Here is a 26641-nt window from a genome sequence, read left to right on the forward strand (position 1 = left end):
ACAGGACAACTTGTATATGTAGAGTATTACACGCAACCAGCCGTGATAATACTACAGTAATCTAATTTTGCTCGTCTTGATCCTTCCTAGATTCTAGCTAAAACACATATACCTAAACTAATTTTCCTCTAGCACGTCTATAAGCATCATGCTATTCTGCATCCAGGTAATACAAACAAGTTTCTATGAACAGACCTCATTGCTTCCAAGCAAGGCACATTCAAGTCTCAAGAGCAGTCGTTAGAATCATGAGTTTCTCCTCAATTTATTATTAATTTCCTACTATATTCTTCATCAAGCTAAATCTGAATAAGCTATGAAACTCCTGAAAGTACTATAGATACTCATCATGTAACATCAACGTGGATAAATCTTACATAGATTTTTCTAATTGTAGCCAGAAACATTAAATATCCCATAGATTTCTTCTTCAATGCACCCTTAAAAAACAGCAACAACAAAAAAACTACCACAATCTAGAATGAGTTCCAGTTCGGTAACTAGCATTCTAGATCTCTGCTGAAAATGTTTTTCAAGTTCATGCTATCAAAAAGGGTAAACCCCATTGTTCAAACACACCGTGACTTGTGGCCATGACCAAGATTTCACAGATCTCTCTGCCTGTGAAGGCACACAAATTTTAAGCTAATGTGTCAAGACGACAGTATTAGCCAGGAAATCAACAAACTGGCAGACTATGAACATGACCGAGTTCTTCAGATTCTTTTTCCCTTCAAATTTTCTCTCTAAGTCCAATCACACCTGCCTGCACACTTACATTCATTAGAGTCTAATTTGTAGTTTTTTTCCCCACTGATGTTCCAAATAATCTTTCTGTTATAATAGAGCAACAACAAATTCCTTAAAGAATTCTGGAAGCTTTGTAACAGGTACGTATGTATGTATAATGTCATGCAAATAGCAAACAATACATGATAAAAAAAGTAGAGAATTCTAAGCATCAATATTTAAAATTATTTGAAGATTTCAGCTTGCTGGTGTCATTATCAGAAAAACAAAATACGTGACATGCTTCCACTTAGGCTAACTGGGACAGGGAGGTGAAGAAGGAGGTAAAGAGAACCCTTTAAAAAACAGTAACATTAAGACTGAGAATGACATAACTAGCTTGAAATTCTCAGCAACATTTTGAAAACAGAAACCAAACCTTGTTATGTTATCAGAACAACTTTAAATGGAATTCCAGTGTACTTTTAGCTCTCATCATCCCCAGCTCTGAGAAGCCTACCAACTTCAACATATACAGAAGTTTGTGTAGCTGTTGTGGGATACTGCTCATTAGGGCTTCCTGCGCAAGTGGCTCCTTAAGCTACTCCAATAGAACAGCCCAAGACCATTTCCTGCCTGCCATGGAAAAGTCATGTTTCTCAAAAGGCTTTTCTAAGCCTAGATGGAACAAAAATTTTTGTATGGAACAAAAATTCCAATACTTTGCATCTCTAGCAATTCTGTTTCTTCCCCTCCCACCTCCCCCCATCCCACACACTTAAAGGCAATAAAATAACAAAGTTCTTTTGTATGCTTCAGCATACAGACACCAATTACTTTAACAGTGTATCCTACACAAGATAAGTGCAAGATTCTTACCAAGGCATCTGCTACTGCCTCTTCCACATCAGAACCTGTGTTCAGAACTCGCATAGCACTAACTGATGATGACAATCTACTCGACTGACTAATTCCAAAGCTGGTACCTGTTATAACAATAACAAAAATGAATATATAAACATTTCAGTTAGAATTGGAACATAGAATATTAACACCACATTCACTTAAAAAAAAAAAACAAACAAACAAACAAACAAAAAAAAAAACAAAAAAAAACCCAAGCAGAAGAAAAGCATTTGGTTTATGCTTCTATTAATTATGTATAGGCTAAAATACTAGCTATTTTAATTCTGCACCCCTAAAGATATCAGCAAAATGTATGAATGAAATAAAGACCAAGAGTCATACATGAAGATTCTATTCCAATATCACAGAAGCAAAAACATGACAAGCCAGTAGTTTTAACTAAAATAATCTGGTGCTGGCCGTTTTGGTATTTTTTGTTTGTTGAACATCTTCATTTTGGGTTTTTATTTTCATTTAAAAAGAAAGCAATTACAATAGAGAGGCTACAAAGAATACTGATTAGAAAACTACATGCACAAAGAATGCTCTACAAATACTGAAAAAAAAAATGGAAAACTAGAAATCCTGCAAGTAAAAATAAAGTGATTGTTGTTAGGGAAGAAAAGAATTAACATTGGGTCATGGAGGTGGAGAGAAAATCTAGCAGCACATATACATCTATCTGGATTATTAAAACCACAGAACTCAAATTAATGTAAATTATATACTTTTTAAAACTGAACTTTGAACATAACCAAGTGGGTGGGGAAAAAACATCCAGGATGACCGCACAGATGATAGCAAAATGTACTCATCCTTCACCTGTAGCCCCATAAACATCAGGAGTGTAGAGGGCACCAGTGGATCTGGAGTGATGTCTGGAAGCTGCAATAACAGGATCATATAAAACCCTATCTATTACCATGGAATCAAAGTGCTGCAATACTTGCTTAAAAGAACAAAAGAGTATTTTTCAAATATATTCAGCTTTAGAACAAGAAACTGAGCATTACACAGAAGGAAAGAAAGCTTCAGAAAAGTTCTTCAATTATGTAGTACAGATAAATTTATGTATGTTGGACATTCCATGCATTTTTTAAATGATTCAAAGCAGATCAAAAGTATGTTCAAGTTCAAAGGAAAAAAATGTGTAGGTACACACTCACACACACACACTTATCAGATTCCTCAGGAATACCTAAAAAGTTCCACTGATATCGTTTTTCCATTGCAGAATTAACTCAATTCTACATGTTCAAGTTAGAGAGAGAGAACTCATATATCAAACAATGTAATCCACAATGAGTGACTACCACACAAACTTGCTGGCAGTTGACAATTGGTACTAGCTTGAGTTCTTTCATATGTGCAGATAAGCCAACCTCAGCTAAAAATCACCAATTTGCAGATGAAAGTTAAAATGATTCAATTTTAATTAAAATTTTAAATGTAATGTAATTAACATTTCACATTTGTTTTCTTTTAAGTAAAATGTGAAATTGAAATGTTAGTTAGTATGGCTCATGACAATTCTTTGAAGTTATGGAAAGTTGGAATCAAAGATCCTTAACTTCTGAATACAACCAAGAACCCTTTTTCTTCTGACACTTGAATAAAAATGGCCTTTTACGGATTCTAAAAAAGTTGAATCACTATTGCTAGTGTTTTTTCTTAAACCAAGCAAAATTAACGTTTTTAAACAAGCCATCTTCTTTATTCAGTTCACTTAAGTTAGAACTTCACAATCACAAATTAAATTTGCTTTGCAAACTTTAATAGAATTCAAGTGTCCAACCAAAATGACACAAACCCCAGATATAACAATTTAATAAAGAACTGTAAATGCAAATATTTTATGCCTTCTGGATACATAAAGTAGTGAAAATAGAAACCAGGAATTAAATGAATCATCCTTTACTCTGATTAACATACACAATTTAATAAAAGTCTCTGATTTGAATCAGAAAACCCTGACACGGACCAAATCACATCTGGGAAAGCACATACTTTTAATTTGAGTGAACTACAAATTGATTCTGAGCCGTGTAAAGGTCCCACAAACAACACTGCTTTTTTCTCTTTAAGTTCCCAGCTTCTTATATAAAAGTATAGAAGTGTATCTTATGCCAAGCTAAGCCTGCATGCAGTTGTTTAGCTGGGGAACTTCATTTTGCAAATAACACTTTATAGAGTACTTGGTTCTTTAAAACATACACCTCAGCATGGAAAAGGAGACAGGACAGAGCATATAAAAACAAATGCATCAGGACTGATAGAGTTTGAAGTACAAGCAACAATGGGATAAACCTTTCCCTTATTTTCCCATCAACAAGCTCTGAAAATAAAAGGTACGATTAAAAAATAATAAGCTAATAATTCAAGATGATCTTGTCTCCATACGCATTTGAATTATGCTAGGCAAATATCTAAGACATTGCTATGAAGCACTACTGGATCAAATTATCTCTTTCCAAAGAAAATTTTCAAGAATACTCTTTGTACCTCTCAAACACCAGAAACTGTGGAAGTATTTACTTTTAAATTTTATTTTAAGATGAACCAATAATAGGACTCAAAATAACAGTTTATTTCTTGACTACAATATCGAATTTTTACTGGCCTGGTGTTTAATATCTGCCAGATGTATAAGAAAACTGGTACTTCCATATAAATTACCAATTCCTTGCTTCTCACGAGTGGCTGTTATCTCTCACTTTGTAGTCCTATATTAAGATGTGAGATTATAGAAACACTTCAGACAGAAAAGCAACTAGATAACAATGCTCCAAAGGGCTTATCATTTCTAATAAAAAAAATTCTCAGAGAAACAGACAATACAGGTGACATTTCCCCCCCTCCAATTCTACATGCAACTGTTTCCAGCTACAGATACTGAGTTGAATTTGCTTTATTTCATCTTCTACTTGTACTCTTGAAAATAATTTTTTCTTTAATAGAAATCAATAATATCTCATAAGACAAAACCAGTCCAACGAAACACTGAATTAAATTTGAAAACCATCAAATAGATAGAATCATTTATTCCAGATATAGCTTATTTTATTTTGAGCTCTGAACTCATATAGTTACTCCTTTGTATTCTCTATGTTATCAGACAATTCAACATATTGTATTTGTACAAGTACCTGTTCTGATATCTAACACAAAAATAAAATTCCATCTATAAAAATAAAATCTCAAGTAGCATCCATCCCAATGACCCATTTGCTAACACTATTATGTTTGATACAGATTTATTTATTTATTAATGGTATTTGATCAGAAAAATCAAATGTAAATCTGATGTCACATGCATGAAATTGAATTCAAGCTGTAGGGTAGCAAAAGTAGCAAGGAAAGATCCAGGAAAATCTTGTTTCTGAAGGAAGAGAAGCATGTGTTCTGCACTACAGTCCAGCAGCTGTGCTTTAGTAAAAGATAGATTTGTTAATGGATCCTGCAAAACATCTACTTTTAATTGAATTTCCCAATTACATAGCATCTGGGTAAATCAGCATTAGTTCTTGAAACAGCCTTCATTCAATTAACCCATGCTTTTCCAGTGAAACTATGGCTGACAGGAAGCATGCTGCCTTTACATACAGACATCCAATGCTAATTAAGAGGACAGTCAGGTGCTTAAATTTGAGATAAAAACCTAAGATTCACTTGTTTCAGAATAAAGACTGGATTCGTTACACCCTAAACCGCAAACTACACTTGAAAAAAAGGATTCATATTTAAGATTAAATGAAAGGTAACATCAATAAGAAAAAAAAAAAATCAGTTTTGGAAATAGAGTTCTGTATTACTGTAACAATAAAAAAAAAATCTAGCACTTAAAATACTTTTATCAAAAGTTTGCTATGAATTTTGCAGCAACCTGGACAAAAATACATGGAGATGAGAGGTTTCCCTAATCTTTAGTCAGAAGCATGTTAAAACAATTACAAGTGAACTTTCCCATGCCTATTCGTGTTTCAGAAATGGACACCAGCATGACAGGTCTACAAAACCTTTCAAGTATCAGGCCAATAAACTGAAGCACTTAACTGTAAATAAAACTTTTGCTTACAGCAGCTCTAGGAATGAGGACCAACAATAGCTATATTGTGTGCATGAATATTAAAAGTTTTCAAGTCCTCTTTTCTTCCCTATATAGCAACATGGTTCAATTACTTAGCACTTTTTCTACTCTGATTAAAAATAGACTGCAGAACTGTACTTTGGTTCATCTGCTTGGATAAGGACTTCACTACTTGCCCTGTTCATTTTTAGGAAACTAAAAGCAGCCTTAGAACACAACTCTTCAGCAGAGTGGTCCCTTACCTGCATCACTACATTTACTCACTCAGCAAAATAAAGTGTAATTTTAATTTTTCCCCTACAGAATACTGTGATGATAATATTGCTAAGACAACATAAAATGAAGCAGATTTTCTTCATATGCACCAAGACAGTTCATTGACTAGGGAGTAGTTTTGAGCATTAACAGATCCTACTTGTTGATGCAGGGAAAGGTGGAAGATGACAGCCAAATTGTATTCTAGTTGGTCAAGTCCTTTAACTGTATCCAAACAATAAATACTCTAACAAAGAGAAACAATTTCAAAAAACTTTCCAAAAGCAGAAATGGCCTTTCAAAAAAAACCTAGGTGCTACAAATCACACATCTTTCCAAGCTCTTTGATTTAAGGTAAGGCTAATATCAGCAAAGCATTTAATTTTGAGGTGTACAACCCATTCACACATCGGTCAATTCTCCATCAAAGTAAATGGTGAGCGAGCCAAAAGAATGGAAAATCATGGTGGCCCGCTACAGGCTAATGGAGGAGGCATGGATTCATTAGGTGCAAATAATGAAGTGCAAAGGCAGCCATGCACAACAAGGGGCTCTGAGTACTTACCAAGGGGTGGAAAAGAGCGGACAGGGCTTGTGTCCCTGCTACTTTCACGGCTGGCCTCCCGACTGCACCCCTGACTCACACTAGGCCGAGGAATGCGGCTGCCTCGTGCTAGTATGATTCAGGGTACAGACAAACAGCAGCACAGAAGGGAGAAGACATAAGAAAAGTTGCAGTTTTAATGCAATTCTGTTTTCCAGAAAGATCAAAGATGTATTTCTAAGAAAAGGCACTTATGATTATGTTGCATTTAGGTATTAACTGTTTCCACACACTTTCTTAATTGTGCTAAATTAACATTAAGCATAGCCACTTCAATTAAACTATTTCTTTGTACAGCTAAAAAAGTGGATTTACCAACTCTTTACAGAATGGTTGAAACACCTCAAAAAAGTCAGAGTAAATAAGCAATGAAAAATAATCCAATCATCAGTAACGCAAATGAAAACTTCAGCTTTCTTAAGATGAAAAATGTAAAGACATTATAGCTGGGGTAAAAAAAAAAAAAAAAAAAAAAAAAAAAAAAAGATAAAAATAAAGAACAGCAGCAGTACCTCCAAAATCAAAAAATGTTTTTCAATAAAGTGTATTAAAGTGCAATCAGGCTATACTGTGAGAGTTAGGAAGCATGACATTAATTTTTGTACCATGAAAGTATATACACATGCACACATATCCAGAGGACACAGAAGTTGTAAAGAAAATCTTTTCAAAATGGTAGCACTTTCATTTAGAGGATGTGATACTTTGGGGAGAGGGAATTAAGAAGAAAGGAGACGAAAGAGAGAAGGAAGAAATTGAGGAGAAAGAGAATAACTACTGCATTTTGACAGCACAAAACTCTCAGCTTAAATTCTAAAAACTGTCTTGTGTATCAATTACTAGTCTCAGCATCCATGCATGTTTTACGTTTTTGTCTATATGTATTCTAATTTTACCAACTACCAGTAATTAAATGCAAGCTGTAGTTATCTAGCACGTAAAGCAAAAAGGTCTATGAAGAAAACAAGTTATTTATCAATTCTTACCTACTGACAATCGAGAAGGACTAGCTTCTCTACTGCATCCCTGACTTCGTGGGATTTTGCTTCTTTTTTGTGCGGTTGCAGGATTCACTAACACTCTCTGAACCCCTGTGTTCATAGTAGAAAGTGTGGTTGTTGTCAAAACTCTTCCAGGAGATCCAGATCTACTGCCAGCTGAAGGTAAAATGAATGAATGTAAGTAACAGCATAAAAGATAAAAAATAAACAAACACCCAAGATTTAAAACAAACAAACAAACAAAAACAAAACACACATTAGCAGGGAAGTGGTGGTATACTGAAATGGTCTGACAAAACTTACAAGGTAAAAATGTGAAATATAAAATCCTGGTCCCCCTGGACAAATTCTTATAGCACTACATACAAAGTAGATACAATTATCAATACAAAGAAACATTTGGTGTGGTATTTAGCAATTGGTATGCTCAAAAAACCACAAACATTATTTTCCATTTTTGTTAATAGTTCCAATGTCCCTGACATGTACATTGGTGTATTTTTATTTTATTTTTTTTTAAGTTGCATGGTCTCACTAGTCACATTTTCTATTAAAAATAAAAAAGAACATCTAGAAGGCTAAAGGGAACAACTTTAAACCAGTGACTTCATCATTATTCCAGCTTTTCCAATACCAACAATACTTAAATAAAAATAGGTATAATTTTCTTAACATATAAGCTTTTTTTCCATGCTTCTTAAAAGCATGTGTTCTTCAAGCACTACTCTTTGAGAAGCTAACTAAAATGTCCCTGAAGACAACTGAAATATTCACATTGATTTCTGTGGAGGTTACTCCACAAATTCAAAGAAGACTGTTAACTAAGCTAAAACAAGCTAAAAAAAAATGATCAAGACATTCTATTTAAGCACTTGTGTTTTGTTGTTGGTTTTTTTTTTTTTATAGCTTACAGTTTATCAAAATTGTACATTCTGAAGTACTGTAATTATTTACTTCAACATAGCATACCCACTATGAGAAACTGGTCAATGACCCCTAAGTTATCTCCATCCTTTGGTATTTCAGTTGCAGAAAATTTCAGTTCTAAGCCCTAACAAACAATCCATTCTTCTTTGACCAATTTATACAACAAGTTGATATAAATGTGCTCATATATCCAGCTGCGGTATTTAAGAAGTCTGACCAAATAGACATATCAAAACGTAATTTTAGCCGAAGTTTAATTACATACAAACATTCCATTCAACTTTTAAAAATAATCACATAACCCAACCATATGACTACAGCTATGCTATCAAATCTGTAATCTTAACATGCAACAATATCAAGTAAATTTCACAGATACTTCCTATGAGGCATGTTTTAAAAAAAAAGTGCAAGTTCGTTAAAGCTTAACTATATGGGAAATGAAACAAAATCCCAAACAAAACAAAACATATGCTGGGTGGAAGTGAGAAAAATAGAACAAGATACCATGCATATACTTTCAGATTCATTGTTTGAATTCAAACTCAATGTGGTTATTTAGCAAAATGTCCTTTTCCAAGCTATGGACCTATTCAGCAGAAACGATAAATAAAGTTTTATACAGCCTGAGAAAATCAAGCATAGCTTCTATACTGAACAACAACAACAAAAAAAAAAAACTCTAAAATTGCCATGGTCTGCAAAAGTTAAGGGTCTGGCAGTTTCTTTATGAAACTTGAACTTCAAACTATTATGCCTTCTTCTCGCTCACCAATATTTATCTCTAAACCAATAAAACCGTTAGATAAAGTTTCCACTGTCCCAGAGATTTTTAGAAGATTTTCTTTGATAGGTCAGAAACTTGAAAACTTGCTCTTGTCAAAATATACTGATGGAAAGCAAATTTTCATTATTCCACCTTTTGTTTAAAATCTGACTTGCAAAGTGTACCACTACTTCCTACGTAAACCAAATACAGCTGAAACATATGAAAACACATGAAAATAACCTGAAAACATTATTCTAACAACAACTGCATTGGCATACTGTTGTCAATGTTACCATCAGCAGTGGATCTAAAAAAACTAAAGCTAACTGAAAAAAGCACAGCTTCTAAAATGGAATTACAAAATGACAAAACCCTTCCAACCCTACTGCATCCTAAATAAAAATTGCATCACATTAGAGAAGAGCAGCATATGGAAAAAAGCAAGCAAGAATTTCTGCTGAATAGGGTCCTTAAAATGAGATACATAAAACAGGTGATCAAACAATGATTTATACACAAATTCTGTAGACTCTTACCACCAATGGGGTTAGCAGACTGTGATCCTGAACAAGTGTAAAGGCAGGATTAGGGTAGGGGTTTATAATCCATGAAGAGGGAGGGAGCACAGCAGATTTTAAAATGGATGGCAAATGGAAATAAGAAAGCTTTAGTCATTTCAGACAGGAAAAAAAGCCGCAAGGGGGTTATGCTAAAGCAGTGCTTTTAAGTAGCTTCCACAACTGAAGAACTAAGCTCAGATGCTATGTACAAAGCAGATGAAGCAAAGCTGCACAAGCAAATTACAATTCTTCAGCTTTCTAATCAATAACTGGGTAATACTGAAGAATTACATTTCAATTAAACATGAAAATGTAGCCTTCAAGTTACTTTAAAAGAACACTAAGTTGCCAAAGAAGTTCAAAAAATTCAACCGCTGAACAAAAAATACACAACAAGGCCAAAACATATTTTTAAGACAGACAGTAAAAGAGCTGAGTTACAAGTGATGTTGATGACAAAAAAAAAAAAAAAAAAAAAAAAAAAAAACTTTCACAATGGCACATCTGAAAAAGACTTGCATATAATTCTGGGTTTTCCTCTCTCATAATTTATTTGATGTCTAAAAGAAAGAATGTTTCCATTCAGAAATTTCATTCTTTTTCTGAATGAAGACTGTAATAAAATTTTAGCATGCCTTGCTGAACTACCTGGCAAGCAAACAGAAAAGAGGAAGGAAAAAATTGAACAATTTTTTCCATGGATAAAGTTAAAATTATGGAATACATATTGTATGCACATTTATTTTCTGCTACAAAAGTATTTTCTGCAAATCATTCTGATTTGCAACTCTTTCACTTAATGACCTTTGAACAAAAACACAGAATAGTTTTAACCCTAATTTTATATAAGGGTCTGTATGACAGTAGCTTTTTGTTTGTTTAAGAAATATAAGCTTAAATGTAATATGAAACTGTTCTCCTACTATAAGTAGAGGAGTAAAAATAATCCCGTGTGTGTGTATGGAACCTTCATGAATCTTGCTCCCCAAAATGCCGTGAAATTTTTCATTTATATAAAGAAGCAACACCCAAACAGCAGGTATACAGTGCCTGACAATTCTCCTCACCTGTCCATTCATATTTGCCCTGTTTATCTTCCTTAAAACATCTCAGAATTTTGTTCTCCCCCACTTACAGGTTATAATGAGCTAAACTGAAGGCATCCGTTCTGAACAGAAGTAGTGACAAAATGCTCTGAATTAAAAGAGCTCTATTCATATATTTAACTTTACACCATCTATGTAGACACACACACACCTAGTTATTTCAGTTATTTCAATATCAATTCAGCTTGTGGAAAAATGAATTTTCTAAAAAAAAAAAAAAAAAAAAAAAAAAAAAGGTTGCTTCCCTGACCATATAGTTAGTTTAATGTGACACGACATTTAAATAGTAACCTAAAACTTCTCATATGATAAATGTAACATCTGCTCCCACCAACAGTTTATTAAATACCTTAAGAATTTATCAAATTTCTTCAAACTACAAGTATATTTTCAAAAAGCTTATTTCCCATCTTTCTTAATCCTAACAAAAAGAGCATTGCAGGTATTGCTCACTACTTTTCCTAATGGGATTTAATAAGACTTCCACCCTTGGTCCCTACATTATTAATTCAAATATTCTTTGCCTATGATATGGTTTAGTTATCTTAATACTGAAATAAAATAAGTCTTTCACAACCTTTGTCACAGATAATAACTAAGTTTTATTTTCAAGCTCTCATCCTACAAACAATCGTGGGATTAGATAACTGTGCAGAAGTTTACTTAAGGAGAATTTCTGTTACTGAAATTTGTTATGTTGTTTTATACTTAATAGTTCAGATTTTCTGAAAATTGTATTTCACAAAAAATGCAAGCATTGGAACAGATTTAATCCAACTGTAATTTATGGAAAACGAAGTCTATAATGCAAAACTGAATGGGAAGTACTCTAACATAAACATTTCTGCCATTAAACACAGAATTAAGGGGGTTTATTAAAGTAAAGTTGATATGGTTAGTCATGGCAAAAATAATAACAAAATTCAAAGCCCACATAACTTACTAGCTTTATAACATTTGTCTTGTCAAACTATAGGATTGGTTAATTTACTTAAATTTTATCATTAGTTTCTTTTTCTTTCATTAATTACATTGTATTTCATTTAATTAAAAGATGCTCAATGCATTTCACTAAATGAGATGAAGGAAGTCTGAAAACTACAGGTAGGTTAGTCAGAAGACATCTGCTGCAGACATCAGATAACATGAACAGATTACTATAGGTCAGCCAGCACCAAAGAATGTGAAGCAGTCAGGTCTTTTTAATTAACAACAGACTGCTCAACTAGATCAGAAATTTTGCATTTGGTTTGGTTTCTAAGCACACACAGAAAACTGTTGTGGATCAGCTGATGTACAGTATGGTGTTTGTTTCAAACTTCTGATTTCAATGCAAGCTAAAGAATTAATAATAATAATGATCATAATCATGAAGTCAGGGTTTAGTGTTTTTTACTCCAAAGAAGAACTAAGTATAGGTAATCTCTGCAATACCAAAAATGAGTATACACCCAAGAGCTAGAGCCTAGCCTAAAATAAAAACTGGCATTTCTGGCTGAATAAGTAAGACTTTTTTGAAAAATGAAAGATTAGGTTTTAAAGCTAACATTGAAGGCACCATTCAGCCTACCCAATTTTCTGTATTACTTGTCGATATAGAATATGTAACTGACACAGATGTTTACTGGTATTGTGCGTTGGGTGGCAGGGGGGTGGGAAGGAGGGAAGAATGTTGAGAAGTTATAATTGAGGACAGTTTCATTTCCTGTTACTTTATCTATTTACTTTAACTGGCAAACTAAGACCTAGCCTAGTATTTTGCCCAGAGAAAAACAACATGAATCAGAAAAGCATGCAAATACCACTGACCCAAAACACTGAAAAAATACCTTCATTTTTCTCTGGCGATGAAGAACCTAAGGCATAGAACAACAACTCAGTATGTAGCTTTTTTTTTGTTTTGTTTTTTAAACTTTGACTGTAGCCATTGGTCAATGAATATATGCTTAAGCATTTGGCCTCTTTATCAAATATATCTGAGAAACAGAAAATACATACGCTGAGACTGAGAGACCACTTTGGTTCTACTCCGTCCTCTGGAATCTGCTTTAGAGTTTCCAATACCAACAGACGGTGTTGAAAGCTTTGTTCGTACACGACCTATAAAATAAAATTTGCATTAAATGAGTTTTTCCACAGCAATGTAGAAAGCAATGTAGAAAGCATCGGTAGCATTTACTAATATTTTCTTATGTTTCTGTACATAAAAACGAAGCACAACATAACTGGTGAAAGTTCACTTGGGATAATTAGTAGATATTTGAACACCTTGAAAGACTTCAGAGTTGAGGGATCAAAATACTTCTAATGCTACATGCTTCAGTAAACAATTTACACATTACCATTTAAACGTGCTGAATTAGATCTCGATTCCTGTATAAATACGTTGATTACATTATAAAAAGGGAAAAGCGTGAAATACAATAGGCAATATATCCACTAATGTAGCACATACAGTCTTCTCATGATTACTTATGGCTGTAATTCTACTTTTGCTATCATCAACCACAAAATGAATCTTGATCATCTGTCAAGATTCATTTGATATCTGTCAAATAGGGTTCTCAGGCTTCTTCTTAGCTTCAGTATTCTTTTTATAAACCTGAATACTAGCTTTCCTATTACTGGGGATTCTACTGTCTTCTTGGCTTTGGTCATAGTGACTTCTGCTGGATTTTCCAATCCATTTGTTTACAGCAATTTGCAAAGTCTAAGTACATTTAAGTACATATAAGTGTCAGCATGATATAAAGAATACTACTCCTCTCAACAGACAGAAGAGCTGAGGAAGAACAACTAAAACAATGAATTCACTTCTCTCCAGTATGCCAAATGATCTTATCTCAGGGTTAAATCTTTCTGCATTATTAGCCATATTCCACTATGTTTAGTGAGTCTGGTGGAATTAACAAGGTTAGGAAGACCCTTGTTGGATGAGTTATGTGAGTTATAAGAAACCAAAGGATTATTCATAAAAAAAAAAAAAAAAAAAGAAAAAAAAAACTAGTAGAGTTCTGTACCGTTTCCTAAGCCTACTGTTTCCTCTCAAACAGTAAAAAAAGAAAAAACAAAAAAACAAACACACAATGCTAACCATACTTCTTTTAAGTTTCATAAATGAAACCCAAAAAGCTTGTGCAAAACGGATCTAGCTCAGCAAGTAATCCACTTTTACAAATGGCATAATTAAAATGTTTTCTAGACACAGAGAGTCAATGTTTGACCCATAATAATTAGGTTGACAGACTGTTATTTAGTTCTAGCCTCTTTAAGCTTTCCACACCAGAATTTGGAGACCAACCAAGTTAATAATATTCATCCAAATAGAGGGAATAGCCATAGATGAGAGTCTATAAGAAGAGTATCAGGATAAAGGAGGTTATTCACTAAACTACTAGAAAACAATCTGTTAGCAAGACTAGTTAAACGAACTAGTCCAAACTCTACTAGTTATCCCCGTGCAATGGTAATGTTTTCCCATGAAATGCTGAGACTGCAAGGCATGTAACTGTGTTCAGAAATTGGCCCAAAAACATGGGAATACAGAGTGCCACTATTTCACTGCTATGTGAAATTACCAATTGGAACCTGGTTCAATTTCAAAGTAAAAACAACAATTTTTGCATTTGTAAGGCAAAAGAGTTCACTCACATTGAATCTCTCCATCCATTCACTAATGACAGGTTTAAACATTAACAGCACATTGAAAATTAATTACCAAGTCTCTACGAGATGAGGAATAGCAGCACTTGCTTCCCAGAGCATAAGCACATTTGATGAATTTTTGTGACAGAATTTGCTTAAAAAAAAAAAAAGACCTATAAAGCTCCTATATTTTCACACTGAAAATGTTAAGCAATTACACTTCTATTGCAGATGAGTACTTCAGAATTAAAATAAAAGCAAAAGAATTTTTAAAATACTATGACAACCAAGTATTAGATGCATAAGCTATCTGAAGTTATGAATCTCCACAAAGCCCCAGAAAGACCACATTCTACTTTCAAAGCTTAATTTGTATCAATGGAAATATGAAGCAGAAAATATTAGCTGTTCTAACAAAATATTTTCTTACCATCTTCAGAAGCTGTTCCTAAACAGAAAAAAAATAATAAAATACATGATATTCAAAACAGTACTGTGTCTTCAATTCCTTTTTTGAGATTAATGTTATGAATCTGGAGAAATTTTTATCAAGTCAGGAAGAACTCCAAAGCTTGTGTTGCAACTCCATTATTGAACTGAAGCAGAATTATCAAGAAACATCCATACTACACTTTTAGTGTTTTACAGTAAGTTAATACATAGCACCGCCTTCCAAATTTGTCACAAAACCATGGGAAACAAAAATAGGGGAAAAAAAACTAAGCCAATTAAATGAGATCCTGATCAAAACAGACATTACAAATATTCTAGTACTAGCTCTTTTGAAAAAATAAGACATACTATTCTAAATCATCTCTGAGAAAAACACCAAAAGAACAGCGTTTTCCACACTGGACAGCGATATTTCAATAGAAAGTGAAGGAGTATTACTGTGAATTAAGTCTGTGACTATTCTAAAAAATCTACATATATATATCAAGTTTGCCCAGAAAAGTGATTAGATATGAACTGAGCATGCTGTAACCAGATCGCACTTGAAGAAGTATGCCATGTTTAACAAGGATAGATTGACAAAATGAGCCAGACAAATCTGACATCAGTACATATGAATTTATGAGAAACTATCCGAAATCTAAGGTCTCTTGAAATAGATCTGCTTATTATGAAAAATGTATATACACTATCAGTGATAAAAATGGATTAAAAATCAAAAGGGTAATCCCATTTTTGGGAATTCTATACTGCTCTTGCCTTTTAGGAGAACTCTAATGATTAGTACCTTCTGCTATCCTGAATCTTCCTAGCACTGACTTACTCATATTATAGTATCCTTGAGCCACTCCCTCTAAAATGTTGCTTGGTGTAAATTTTGATCCTTCTTCACAAAATCAGTTACAGAAATATTTATGCAGGTGATCCTCAGTTTTCCCAAATCAAATTTGTTTGTCTGCCTTAAGAAACAAAACAAAACAAAAACTAACCAAACAAAAACAACAACAACCACCAAAAAATAATGTTCTTCTACAGCTGCATCTTGGAAAACTGTTCTCAGCAACATCTAAGCCAGACTAACAGAGCTAGCTTGTCCTAGAAGGGGGAGTTCTGCTTCTCCTTTCTCTATCTTTGTGCCTGGTTTAGACAGCTGAAAGATCACTATCAGTTCCAAGAGCTAAAAGAAAAACAAAACAAAAAAAAAACAAAAACAAACAATAATAATAAAAAAAAAAAAAACACAGCAAAATGTACTATTCATTTCTGCTTTATGTAATGAATTTTCCAGAGTTTGTTCAGCTCCAGTGGTTCATAACAGAGTATTACGAAGAACTAGTGAAAGATTAGTGGCAGAAGGAAAAACAATTATTTCTTGCAGGTAGCAGTTAGATCAGATCATAAACCACAGTTTGAGAGTCAAGGTGTGTTCATTTTGTCTTGCATGTCATCTCTACAGATTATTCTATAGAAAAAAAATGTTGCTCTGATCAACTGTGTAGCACTTTCCCTACTTCTAAACAGATGTGCAGGACACCTGCCACTAGGTGTGACTACTGGTCTCAATAAAAGAAAAAGCCTATATACGTGTCCATCAGAAATTTTACTCCTGGTGAAAATGTGCAAAAACTAATAAAAGTAAATAAACATTTGGCACAGACAGCCTAAATCTAATGCACCACAAGGAAATCTGATATGGAAGTAAGACACATAAGAAAGACACTACAACACTGCATGAGAAAAATCGTATCTTATTAAAGTATGCTCGCCATTTGCAATACTCCTAAATGGCTAAAATTCTTTCCCAACGTAGCTCTTGAAACTGAAGATCTGCACTTTCATATCGCTTGGGATTCAGGGTTTTCAGAGGTCTACCTTCCTACTGCTTTCATTTCTATGCGTATTTTGTACAATTATTTCCTCAGGAGACTCAGTAATCTAAGAAAAGGAAAACAATACCTGCCTTGCTTCCAGTAAATTGCTCGTTCTTCAAAGCATATATTGTTAAAATACATATGCCAAAAATTATGAATTAAGTAGCAAACATAGTTGACTTATAAAGTGTTCCCCAGCAATAAATTACAATCAGAATTATCAAGCCTCAAGCTGGGACTCTGTCACTTCATTATATGGAAAGTAATACTTGCACACACCTGAAATAGTATAATGAGCGCTATAAGAAACCTGATTCTCTGTGGTTTTGCAGTTAGGATAAAAACATATGCCAACTCCTTCCATGAATTTTAAGAAAGTTAGCACTCAAGTTTAGCTGGAATACTTGGTAAACAATTTAAATAGGTAGTTCCTCTTAATAAACTATTACTGAATAGAATTACATAGGATTATATGACTTAGAGATACTTTAAATTATGTGGTTAAAACAGATTCTGATGGAGTACTTTTAAAAGTAAGATTTTACTTTTATTTTAAAAGCACATAATTATCTGCCTCTTCTGCTGTTCTGCCAAAAAGTCAAAAAAAAAAAAAAAAAAAAAAAGACCTTAAAGGTGAAACTATGGAAGAACTAATGAAACTAGAGCTAGTTAAGGCATTTATTCATTACAGAATTGATCTGTAATTAACAGAGCTTTCATTTATTTTTTTTAAATGGGAGTAATATCCAATTTCTGATAAAGTTTCTGTTGCTTATACAGATCATTCAAAACAACAAATACATATATACAACATACATATTAAGACAAAGATTGCATAGGCATTAGTGAAATACTACAGTATTTGTTAATCAGACATGCAGTAAACATCAAATATTTCACATAAAAGACACTAAAATAATTAATAGAATTAGAAGGCAGACTAAATAATTTCTTACCATCCATCTTGTCAGAAGTATCCTCTTTGTTGAAAAAGTAGACAAAGAAACATGGAAAACTTAGTGTGTTAGAATAAAGGTGTTCACAGCAGAGTCATAAAATATTAATTAAGGAAAATACATTAATATTAAATCAGCAGACATGTCTATATAATTTGTGCATGTATAAGCTAACTTAAGTAAAATTGGTTTCCCTCAGCCCAAGGTATTACAGAATGGGGTACAAGTACCCTGCAAGGGATACTGAATCTTCTCTGTATTACCCAGATTTGAGCAAGCCCTTATATTAAGATATTAATCAACTGTTTCTTGCTTGGTGTTCAACAGTTACTGAAATATCAATATACGTTTATGCCATTACAGAACTACAATATTTCAATTTTCTACAAGACTTGGTACTTCACATGAAGTCCCTTCATTGGGTAAGGGACAGAACGGCAATAAACATCACAATAAAGACAAAGGCAAAATGGGAGAAAGTTCCACTCTAGTTTAAAACATTAAAGATTTACCAGTTCAGTGGGAATGCAGTGCATACTCTGACAGTATAAATCAGAATTAAAATATTTAATGTGAGATACACAATTACAGCTCAAGTCTCCTTAAAAAGGACATTAATAATTGACTAGCTTTGCTATCCTTAACATTCAGGATATCTAAAGTAGAGAATGTCCTCCTGCTTCTAGAACAGGTCTTAAACAACAACAACAAAATAAAAACTACAAGAGCATACAGATACAAATAAGAATTATTCTATTAATAATAAAGTGGGAAGGGGTAAGTGGAGACAATTACAATTATGCTTATGAACTAGTTGTCTGAGGCTCTACAATTTTCAGTGGTTTAATCAACAGGTAGATGTTTCTCTTTAAATAAACATGAGAATGTGTCAGGATGAAATTGAAAAGTACTCCTTTTGCGTGGTTCTAAATAAACCTTTGTCTCCTTCACTATTACTACCCTCATACCATCCATAATAGGATTTAACTTTTCTTCTTTCTATTGCTAGTATCACATTATGTTATCACTTCAATTCAACACTGTATTCTTTTCTACATCTTTCCGGACTACATCTGCCAGAAAGACAAATATTTCCAGCTATTCAAATCCGTCAAGAAAAAGCTGACTTGGACTTACTGTCCATGTATTCACCACTCCCCATCTACAAACCACAACAAGAATATGCTGTTTCTTTATCTCGATTATTTCCCTGAATAACACCACCACCGTTTACTTCCTTGAAAACCTCTGTGCTTTTCTCAACCCCTGCTTCTGAAATTATTGGCATAAACCACACATTGCCTAAGACACTATGAAAAAACGAACAACAACAAAAAATATTCCGACTAAGAGCTAAATTTCTGTGAAACTTCTAAGAATGAAATAGTCCCTGTTTTCTGCTTGACATTTCTCTATGCTACTCTTCCTTCTGCTACTGTGTTCCTTGTCACTTCTATTTTCCCATGATAAGTCAACTTCAGCTTCATCTATGACTCAGAATACATCCTGTTGCACTCCAAAACAAACTAAGCAACACTCTCATCTTGAAGAATAATCATCCCACCTATTTCTGACTTTTAGAGATTAAGTTGGGAGGAACTGAGAATTCCCTCAAGTGATAACGACAACAAGCCTATCTCCTCCACCAAGCAAACTGAGCAGCCTAACTTTGATGTCCGTCTTCTTCCCAGCAGGTTCTGATTCACACTGTGGGCACTAGAGGGAGCCCGCACTCCTATGTTAAAGACCTGTTTTAAGGAGACAATTCAGCAGCACTGCCAATACTCAAACTTGGTCCTAAAATCAGTGAAGTTTAGACCACTTCAAGTAGGAATCGATGACAAAACAATCAACGTTGGGAGGAGTATAGAAGTGTTGTCAGGGCCTGCAGGGACATGACAAGGAAGGCTAAAGCCCACCTAGAGATGAGGCTTACAAAAGAGATAAAAGATAAAAAAAAAAAAAAACAAAAACTTCTTATTAAGTATGTAAACAGTAAAAGGAAGACTAGGGATAATGTGGGTCCCTTGCTGAACGAGGGGGTCTCCAGGCAACGGGAGACACCAAGAAGGCAGAGATACCGAATGCTTTCTTTGCTTCATTCTTTGCTTCAAGGACTCCCCACCGGGACTCCTTGGTCCTGGAGGGAAGAGTAAGAGTCTGGGAAGTGGATATCTTCCCCCTTGTTGATGAGGGAGTGGTTCAGGAGCATCTGAGTGGGCTCAATGCCCACAAATCCATGGCTCCCGATGGGATGCATCCACGTGTGCTAAGGGAGATGGCAGAGGTGATTGCCGAACCGATCTCTATCATCTTTGAAAGGTCCTGGAGAACAGGAGAGGTGCCTGAAGATTGGAGGATAGCCAATGTCACTCCGGTCTTCAAGAAGGGCAAGAAGGAGGATCCGGGAAACTACAGGCTAGTCAGTCTCACCTCTGTACCTGGAAAGGTATTGGAGCAGCTTGTTCTAGATGCCATCTCCAAGCAATTGGAAGAGAAGAAGGTTATGAGGAGTAGTCAGCATGGATTCACCAAGGGGATGTTGTGCTTGACCAACCTCATTGCCTCCTTTGATGGCATCACCAGCTGGGTAGATGAGGGAAGAACAGTGGATGTCATCTACCTTGACTTTAGCAAGGCTTTCGATACTGTCTCCCATGACATCCTGATAGCAAAGCTGAGAAAGTGTGGGACAGATGAGTGGACAGTAAGGTGGGTTGAGAACTGGCTGACTGGTCGAGCTCAGAGGGTGGTGATCGGTGGTGCAGAGTCCGTCTGGAGACCTGTGACTAGCGGTGTTCCCCAGGGGTCAGTGCTGGGTCCAGTCTTGTTCGACATCTTCATCAACGACCTTGATGAGGGAATAGTGTCTGCCCTCAGCAAGTATGCCAATGACACAAAGCTGGGAGGAGTGGCTGACATGCCAGAAGGCTGTGCTGTCATTCAGCGAGACCTGGACCAGCTGGAGAGATGGGCAGGAAGAAACCAAATGAGGTTTAATAAGAGCAAGTGTAGAGTCCTGCACCTGGGAAGGAACAACCACATGTATCAGTACAGGCTGGGGGATGACCTGCTGGAGAGGAGCTCTGCGGAGAAGGACCTGGGGGTCCTGCTGGACAACAGGTTGACCATGAGCCAACAGCATGCCCTCGTGGCCAAGAGGGCCAATGGGATCCTGGTGTGCATTAGGAGGAGTGTGGCCAGCAGGTCAAGGGAGGTGATCCTCCCCCTCTACTCTGCCCTGGTCAGGCCTCACCTGGAGTACTGTGTCCAGTTCTGGGCTCCCCGGTACAAAAAAAGACAGGGATCTCCTGGAAAGAGTCCAGTGGAGGGCCACAAAGATGATACAGGGCCTGGAGCATCTTCCTTATAAGGAAAGGCTGAGAAACCTGGCTCTGTTCAGCCTGGAGAAAAGAAGACTGAGAGGGGATCTCATCAATGTGTATAAATACCTGAGGTGTGGGGGACAGAGGGATTTGGCCAACCTCTTTTCAGTGGTTTGAAGGGATAGGACAAGAAGTAAATGGTCACAAGATAGAGCACAGGAAGTTCTGCACCAACATGCTAAAGAACTTCTTCATATTGAGTCTGACCGAGCACTGGAACAGGCTGCCCAGGGAGGTTGTGGAGTCTCCTTCTGTGGAGATATATAAGGCCCGTCTGGATGCCTACCTGGGCAACCTGCTCTAGGGAACCTGCTTTGGCAGGAGGGTTGGACCCAATGATATTTCAAGGTCCCTTCCACCCCCTTCAATTCTGTGAACTCATTTAAAATAGTTTTTAACTAAAATTATAATTAAAGAACACAACCGAAATGAAAAACATAGCTTAAGTGTATACTATCATCTCCCAGAACATAACATCAATTGAAAAGTAAAGGTTAAAAATTTTTGAAAAGGTTAAATTCAAAAAATGTTGTTTATAATATATGTATGAACTTCTCTGCCTCTCCTGTGATCATGTTTGACAATACAGCTATTAGAACTTGCACCATTGGCAATCTAGCAGGTATACATGTTCAGAAGAAAAACTAGCCAGTTGTTACTGTTTTTTTTTTTTTTTTAAACACTGAACTTCTCCCCTATACTATGGATAGCCTAAAGAAAAACAAAAAACAAAAACAGAAACATAGAATAATAGAATCTCCCGAGTTGGAAGGGACTCAGTAATCCTTGTGAGTCTAACTCCTGGCTCCACATAGGACCACCCACAAATCAAACCCTACGTCTGAGAGCATTGTCCAAACGCTTCTTGAACCCTGACATGCTCACTGCTGTGACCACATTACTGGGGAGCCTGTTCCAGCACCCAACTACCCTCTCAGTGACATGCCTCATGTTCCTTTATTCTCCCCACAGGCTGTTTTAATTTAATCTAGGAAGTTCTAGTATCTAAAAACCACCACTACCAGAAGTGTTTTCCCACTAGCTTGTAATCTTTAGAACTTTCTAACAGCAAGCATTCCTATCAATGAAGATTATCACCTAGATAAAAACTTGCATGCTGTTTCATGAACATGCTTCAGAAGATTCCTCTGAAATCAGCATTGTATACTGTTGTGTAAAACTACTCTTGTATTACATGAAGCAGCCACTTCTTAACACAAAGATGTCTCATTAGCTGACTATTTTACAACAATGCTAAAGAGATGAGAAAAAACAGGAAGTGAAGAGTTCTGACGTCGACTTCCTGATTACTTCTGGAAGCAAAAAAAGCCATGATCACCACCTGCTGTTAACTGAAGCTATCACTGTCCAATGCTTAGTATAATTCCAGATTAACACATTTAAAGATCATAGTACGGATATATGTTTTACATCAGCATTCTTCCAGCACAAGAAAAAAAAAAATCCAGCAAAATCAGCAACTTACACAAGAAGACATCTTCTTTTGCAACATTCCAACAAAACTAACAGTGACAGTTTTTCAAAAAAAAAAGCAGCATCTTCCCATAGCTTCTTAATGTAAAGCCTCAAAAAATATTTCACAGTGTAGTAAAGATGTTTCTCTCACCTAGTGAAGCGTAAGATCCTGGAGGTAGACCAGCTGCTGACAAGCGCCCAGCTCCAGCTGTCTGTCCAGCAGCATGGCGAGCCTTTGCACCTGCGGCAGCATTAACATCAATGTCACTGCGAGACCTCTGCAGGGTTCCTGGGCTTGGAACATTCTTGTTGCTGCCTGAAACTAACAAACAAGCAAATTAGCTGGTAAGAAATAGAATTTTATTTGCAAGGTTAGTGTTTTCTACTACCACATCATACCTGCAAAAACTACAGAAAGCAATGTCATATAATGTAAATCAAGTCAATATAAACACAGGATTAAAAAGGCATTAAGCAAAAAAATGTGCCCAAGAGGTAGCAAAATACTAGAATTTTAGCCATGAAGTGCAGATAAAGAACAGTTCATTTTACATTATTAAAAATCTTAAGGACAAAATATTACCTTTTAACAGTATGTGCTCCTCCCCCCCCCCCCCCCCCCCCAATATAAATTAGGTAATAATGGACATTTCTGAGGGTTGTTACATTACTAAATTCTTCACAAATGTAACAAAATTCACAGCATCCTTTGTGATACTGAGAGAAGATAACATTTCCACACCAGCTAAAGTAAAGCCTTGTGCAAGCTGAATGAATACTATGAGTTACTTTGGGCTTAATCTTTTATAAAATGTTTTTTATTCACTTCCTGTTACGTGTCAAAAGTTAACTACTCTCTTAAGTTAACTTTCATTGGTTTCTCCCCCATAATTGTTTCAGTATTCAGAAAACAAGCACTCTCATTTTTACAAGTGGCCAGTAATTGAGTTCTATGATTTCCTTGGCTAGAATTACAAAGACATCCTGTAAAAACAGAACAAAGATTCAACTCTGAGAACTCAAGACAAAAATTGAACTGTTTCAATCTACGTTTTTTTTATGTGGTGGTTTTTATTTATTTATTTTTTTTTAGAATCCCTTCTCCATAAAGAACAGCAGCTACTTGGGAATAAATGAAAGATATAAGGAGTCCTTCAGATCCAATTGTGATAAGCCTGATTATAACAAATGGACAACAGAATAACGCTTCATTTCTTTGAGAATGACAACTCCATGACAGCTCTAAAAGATTATTAATGAATGGTTCCAATACAGAGCAAATTATGTTTCTTACTTTCAACAACTGAAAAATACATAAAATCTGAGCATAAAAACCATAAAACACAATAAAAAATTTAAGTTGCATTTTAAACTTATAATTCAAAGAATTTTAAAGAACAAGCGTTGTGTGCTTATATAGCATAGGTTTACCTCTGCCTGCAAGGCTTGCTGGGCTGGCTGCAGACCATTTAGAAGATAGAGGACGACTGGAAGAAAAAAATTCAATAAACCCAGTTAGTAAGGGCTTTTAAAAATGTGTCTGGTATATCAGATCCAAAAAGCAACAACACACAAGTGAACTGAGAGGGAAAACACAATGTGTTCTGTTGTGTTGTTTTTTTTCCCTCTTTCCCTTCTACTTTTCCTCAATAATTTGGAGAAAAATTACATACAGACTAAGGTAAACACAATCATCTTATTAGATTATCTTTTATCTTTCATCTTATTATATTATCTTTTACATTTTATAGACTAACATCTTCATCATAAAGCATTCATCCTTTGATAAATACTAAGCATACTTTGCTAATACAAAGTTCCAGTCACAAACATTTAAGGTAACCACTACATTGTTTCAACCACAGGCTTGATCTTCTAAATCATCCATCATACAAAAATATTGGGAGCTAAACAAAAAGATTGATGTAAAAGATTGAAAGAAATTATGCTGTGTCTGCAGTAACAGCGAAAAGAGGTGAATCATTTGTAAGCCTTCTCCAGTCCCATAACTTAGAATTCGGTTACAAATTAAGAAGAAATATGCTGGAACCACAAAGCAGCTAGACTTAATTCTCCTTGTTTGACTGCTAGAGGTTCCCATGGTTCATTAAAGAAAAAAAAAAAAAAAAGCATGTCTCTTCCTATATGTTTTCTCTCCATTTTCCCCCTTAACTTTTACTGCAAAAGCTGGTAGTTGGCAAAGCATAATCGTACAGTCTACTTAAGTTCAACTGTGAGCCCTTCCAGTTGCCTGGTTCGAAATGCTGAGATGCAGCCAGCAGGAACAGAGAAAGGCAGAAGTCTAACAGAACAAAGTAGAAGATAGATGAGCAAAACAGTGAGTGGCATGATACTTTATTTCTTGATTCATCTGTAGCCATCTAAATACCTCCTTGGGAAGGTCTGTAGTCATTTCATCAATAGTCAAACTAAAGCCATGCAGTCTAGAGTCTCAGTTTTAAGTCAGGCAAGAGAAAAAAAAAACTGGGAAAAAAAAGCCTTTCTAAATTTAATATTGGGGGTGGTGTTGGATGTTGCATAATACTGTACATTTACCTGAGTTACTAGCTCAGGTGCTCAAAGGTAATATGGAAGTCAGAATTGTTTGGTAACTCTTCATGAAATATCAAGTTTTTGCAGCTTAATATAAACTATCCAATCCAGTGCTTTCCTGACATTAATAACTGCTGTTTTGGAGATACTTTGCTGCAAGTAAATCCTGCATACATCCTTACAAGGAGCTCCAAATAGAAGACACAGACAATTGTTACAATTTCAGCGTTTACACAATCTACTGTGACTGACATTTCATTAAATCAGTTTCATATAGGTAGAGCTGGTTTTGTAAGAAAAACTTCCTCATCCCATAATTCAATTTAAAATTATTGTCAATCCACGATCAAGAAAATTTCTAAGTACAGGGGTTCAAAAATCATGAAGGATCAGACTTATAGCAAAACCACACCCATAAGTTAGCAAATGCAGGGAGAACTCAGTAACTATATTAGAAGCTAGAAATTTAACAGTGTTAAATGGGGAAAATAACATGCATCTTAATGCAAAATTACTGAAAACTCAGTTGAAATGTATTTGCAATATCTTATTTTCTCTTAGTTCTCATTTTACCCCTTCCTTTCTGTATTGTTTATGTTCAAACAATTGGCAACTTGTATATCCTGCAATAGAGGAAGTAACACTTCCCTGAGAATTTAAGAATATTAAGATTCCAGGTTCTCTGGAACTTAGTTTTTAATGTTTCATTATTAGTAAATTGTTAACGATACTCTGATTTTCAGATAGGCAATACAGATTAATTTAAGTAAGAGCAATTGGTCTTTGAATAAACTTTTTTTTTTTTCCTTTGAGAAAGCTTTTATTTGTTTAGATTCAGAAATAGTTGTGTGACTCTTACTTGAGGCTCTCCTGAGAGCTGGAGGATGACCTGTCTGACTGAGGGAGAGATGCTATACTGCCAGAGTTCTTTAAGTAGGTCTGGAGGCTTCTTTGATAAGGTGGTTCGAGAGAGTTGTATAGAGTTTCTGCTTCACTAGGAAAGTGATTTCTAAGACCCAGGTAAGCCCTGCAAAATAAGAGAATAACCAAATATAATTGCTCTATTTTCTTCAAAATATAGTCAGAAAGTAAAAGATGACAAGTCTTTCAGGAAAGGAACTCAGATCGAAAATATGTAATACGCACAACTTTGCTCACCAAATCATAAAAAAGCATGAAAAATTGACTGAATTAATATTTTTAAAGTAACTCTATCCTCTGAAACTCTCAGGTTCACTTACTGGTTCCAAGGATAACCAAGAGAAATTCTCTAGTCCACCCAACCAGTCAAAGCACTGCAGTTTTTTGATGGAGTTCATTCACAGAAAAAATGAATGATTATACAGCAATATCAACT

At 35.2% G+C, this 26641-nt stretch overlaps 1 protein-coding gene across 34 annotated transcripts in view; it reads right to left on the reverse strand.

Moving 5' to 3' along the window:
• Window positions 1-26641, reverse strand: part of CLASP2 (cytoplasmic linker associated protein 2) — a 139232-nt gene that overhangs the window by 33268 nt on the left and 79323 nt on the right. For 6 of the 34 annotated variants that reach the window (XM_084511530.1, XM_084511558.1, XM_084511560.1 and 3 more), the window contains 12 exons: window positions 26144-26311; window positions 24163-24218; window positions 22883-23053; window positions 17870-17893; window positions 15020-15037; window positions 12943-13044; window positions 12774-12800; window positions 9815-9841; window positions 7568-7738; window positions 6543-6650; window positions 2458-2520; window positions 1609-1715 (listed from right to left, as the gene is read on the reverse strand). In XM_084511530.1, the coding sequence (XP_084367656.1) occupies window positions 1609-1715; window positions 2458-2520; window positions 6543-6650; window positions 7568-7738; window positions 9815-9841; window positions 12774-12800; window positions 12943-13044; window positions 15020-15037; window positions 17870-17893; window positions 22883-23053; window positions 24163-24218; window positions 26144-26311 (1042 nt within the window). The remainder of the gene's footprint in view (window positions 1-1608; window positions 1716-2457; window positions 2521-6542; window positions 6651-7567; window positions 7739-9814; window positions 9842-12773; window positions 12801-12942; window positions 13045-15019; window positions 15038-17869; window positions 17894-22882; window positions 23054-24162; window positions 24219-26143; window positions 26312-26641) is intronic. The other 28 variants (XM_084511562.1, XM_084511532.1, XM_084511535.1 and 25 more) reach the window with 11 other exon arrangements.

This window comes from Aythya ferina (genome assembly GCF_964211825.1).
Source record: "Aythya ferina genome assembly, chromosome: 2".
Lineage (NCBI taxonomy): Eukaryota > Metazoa > Chordata > Aves > Anseriformes > Anatidae > Aythya > Aythya ferina.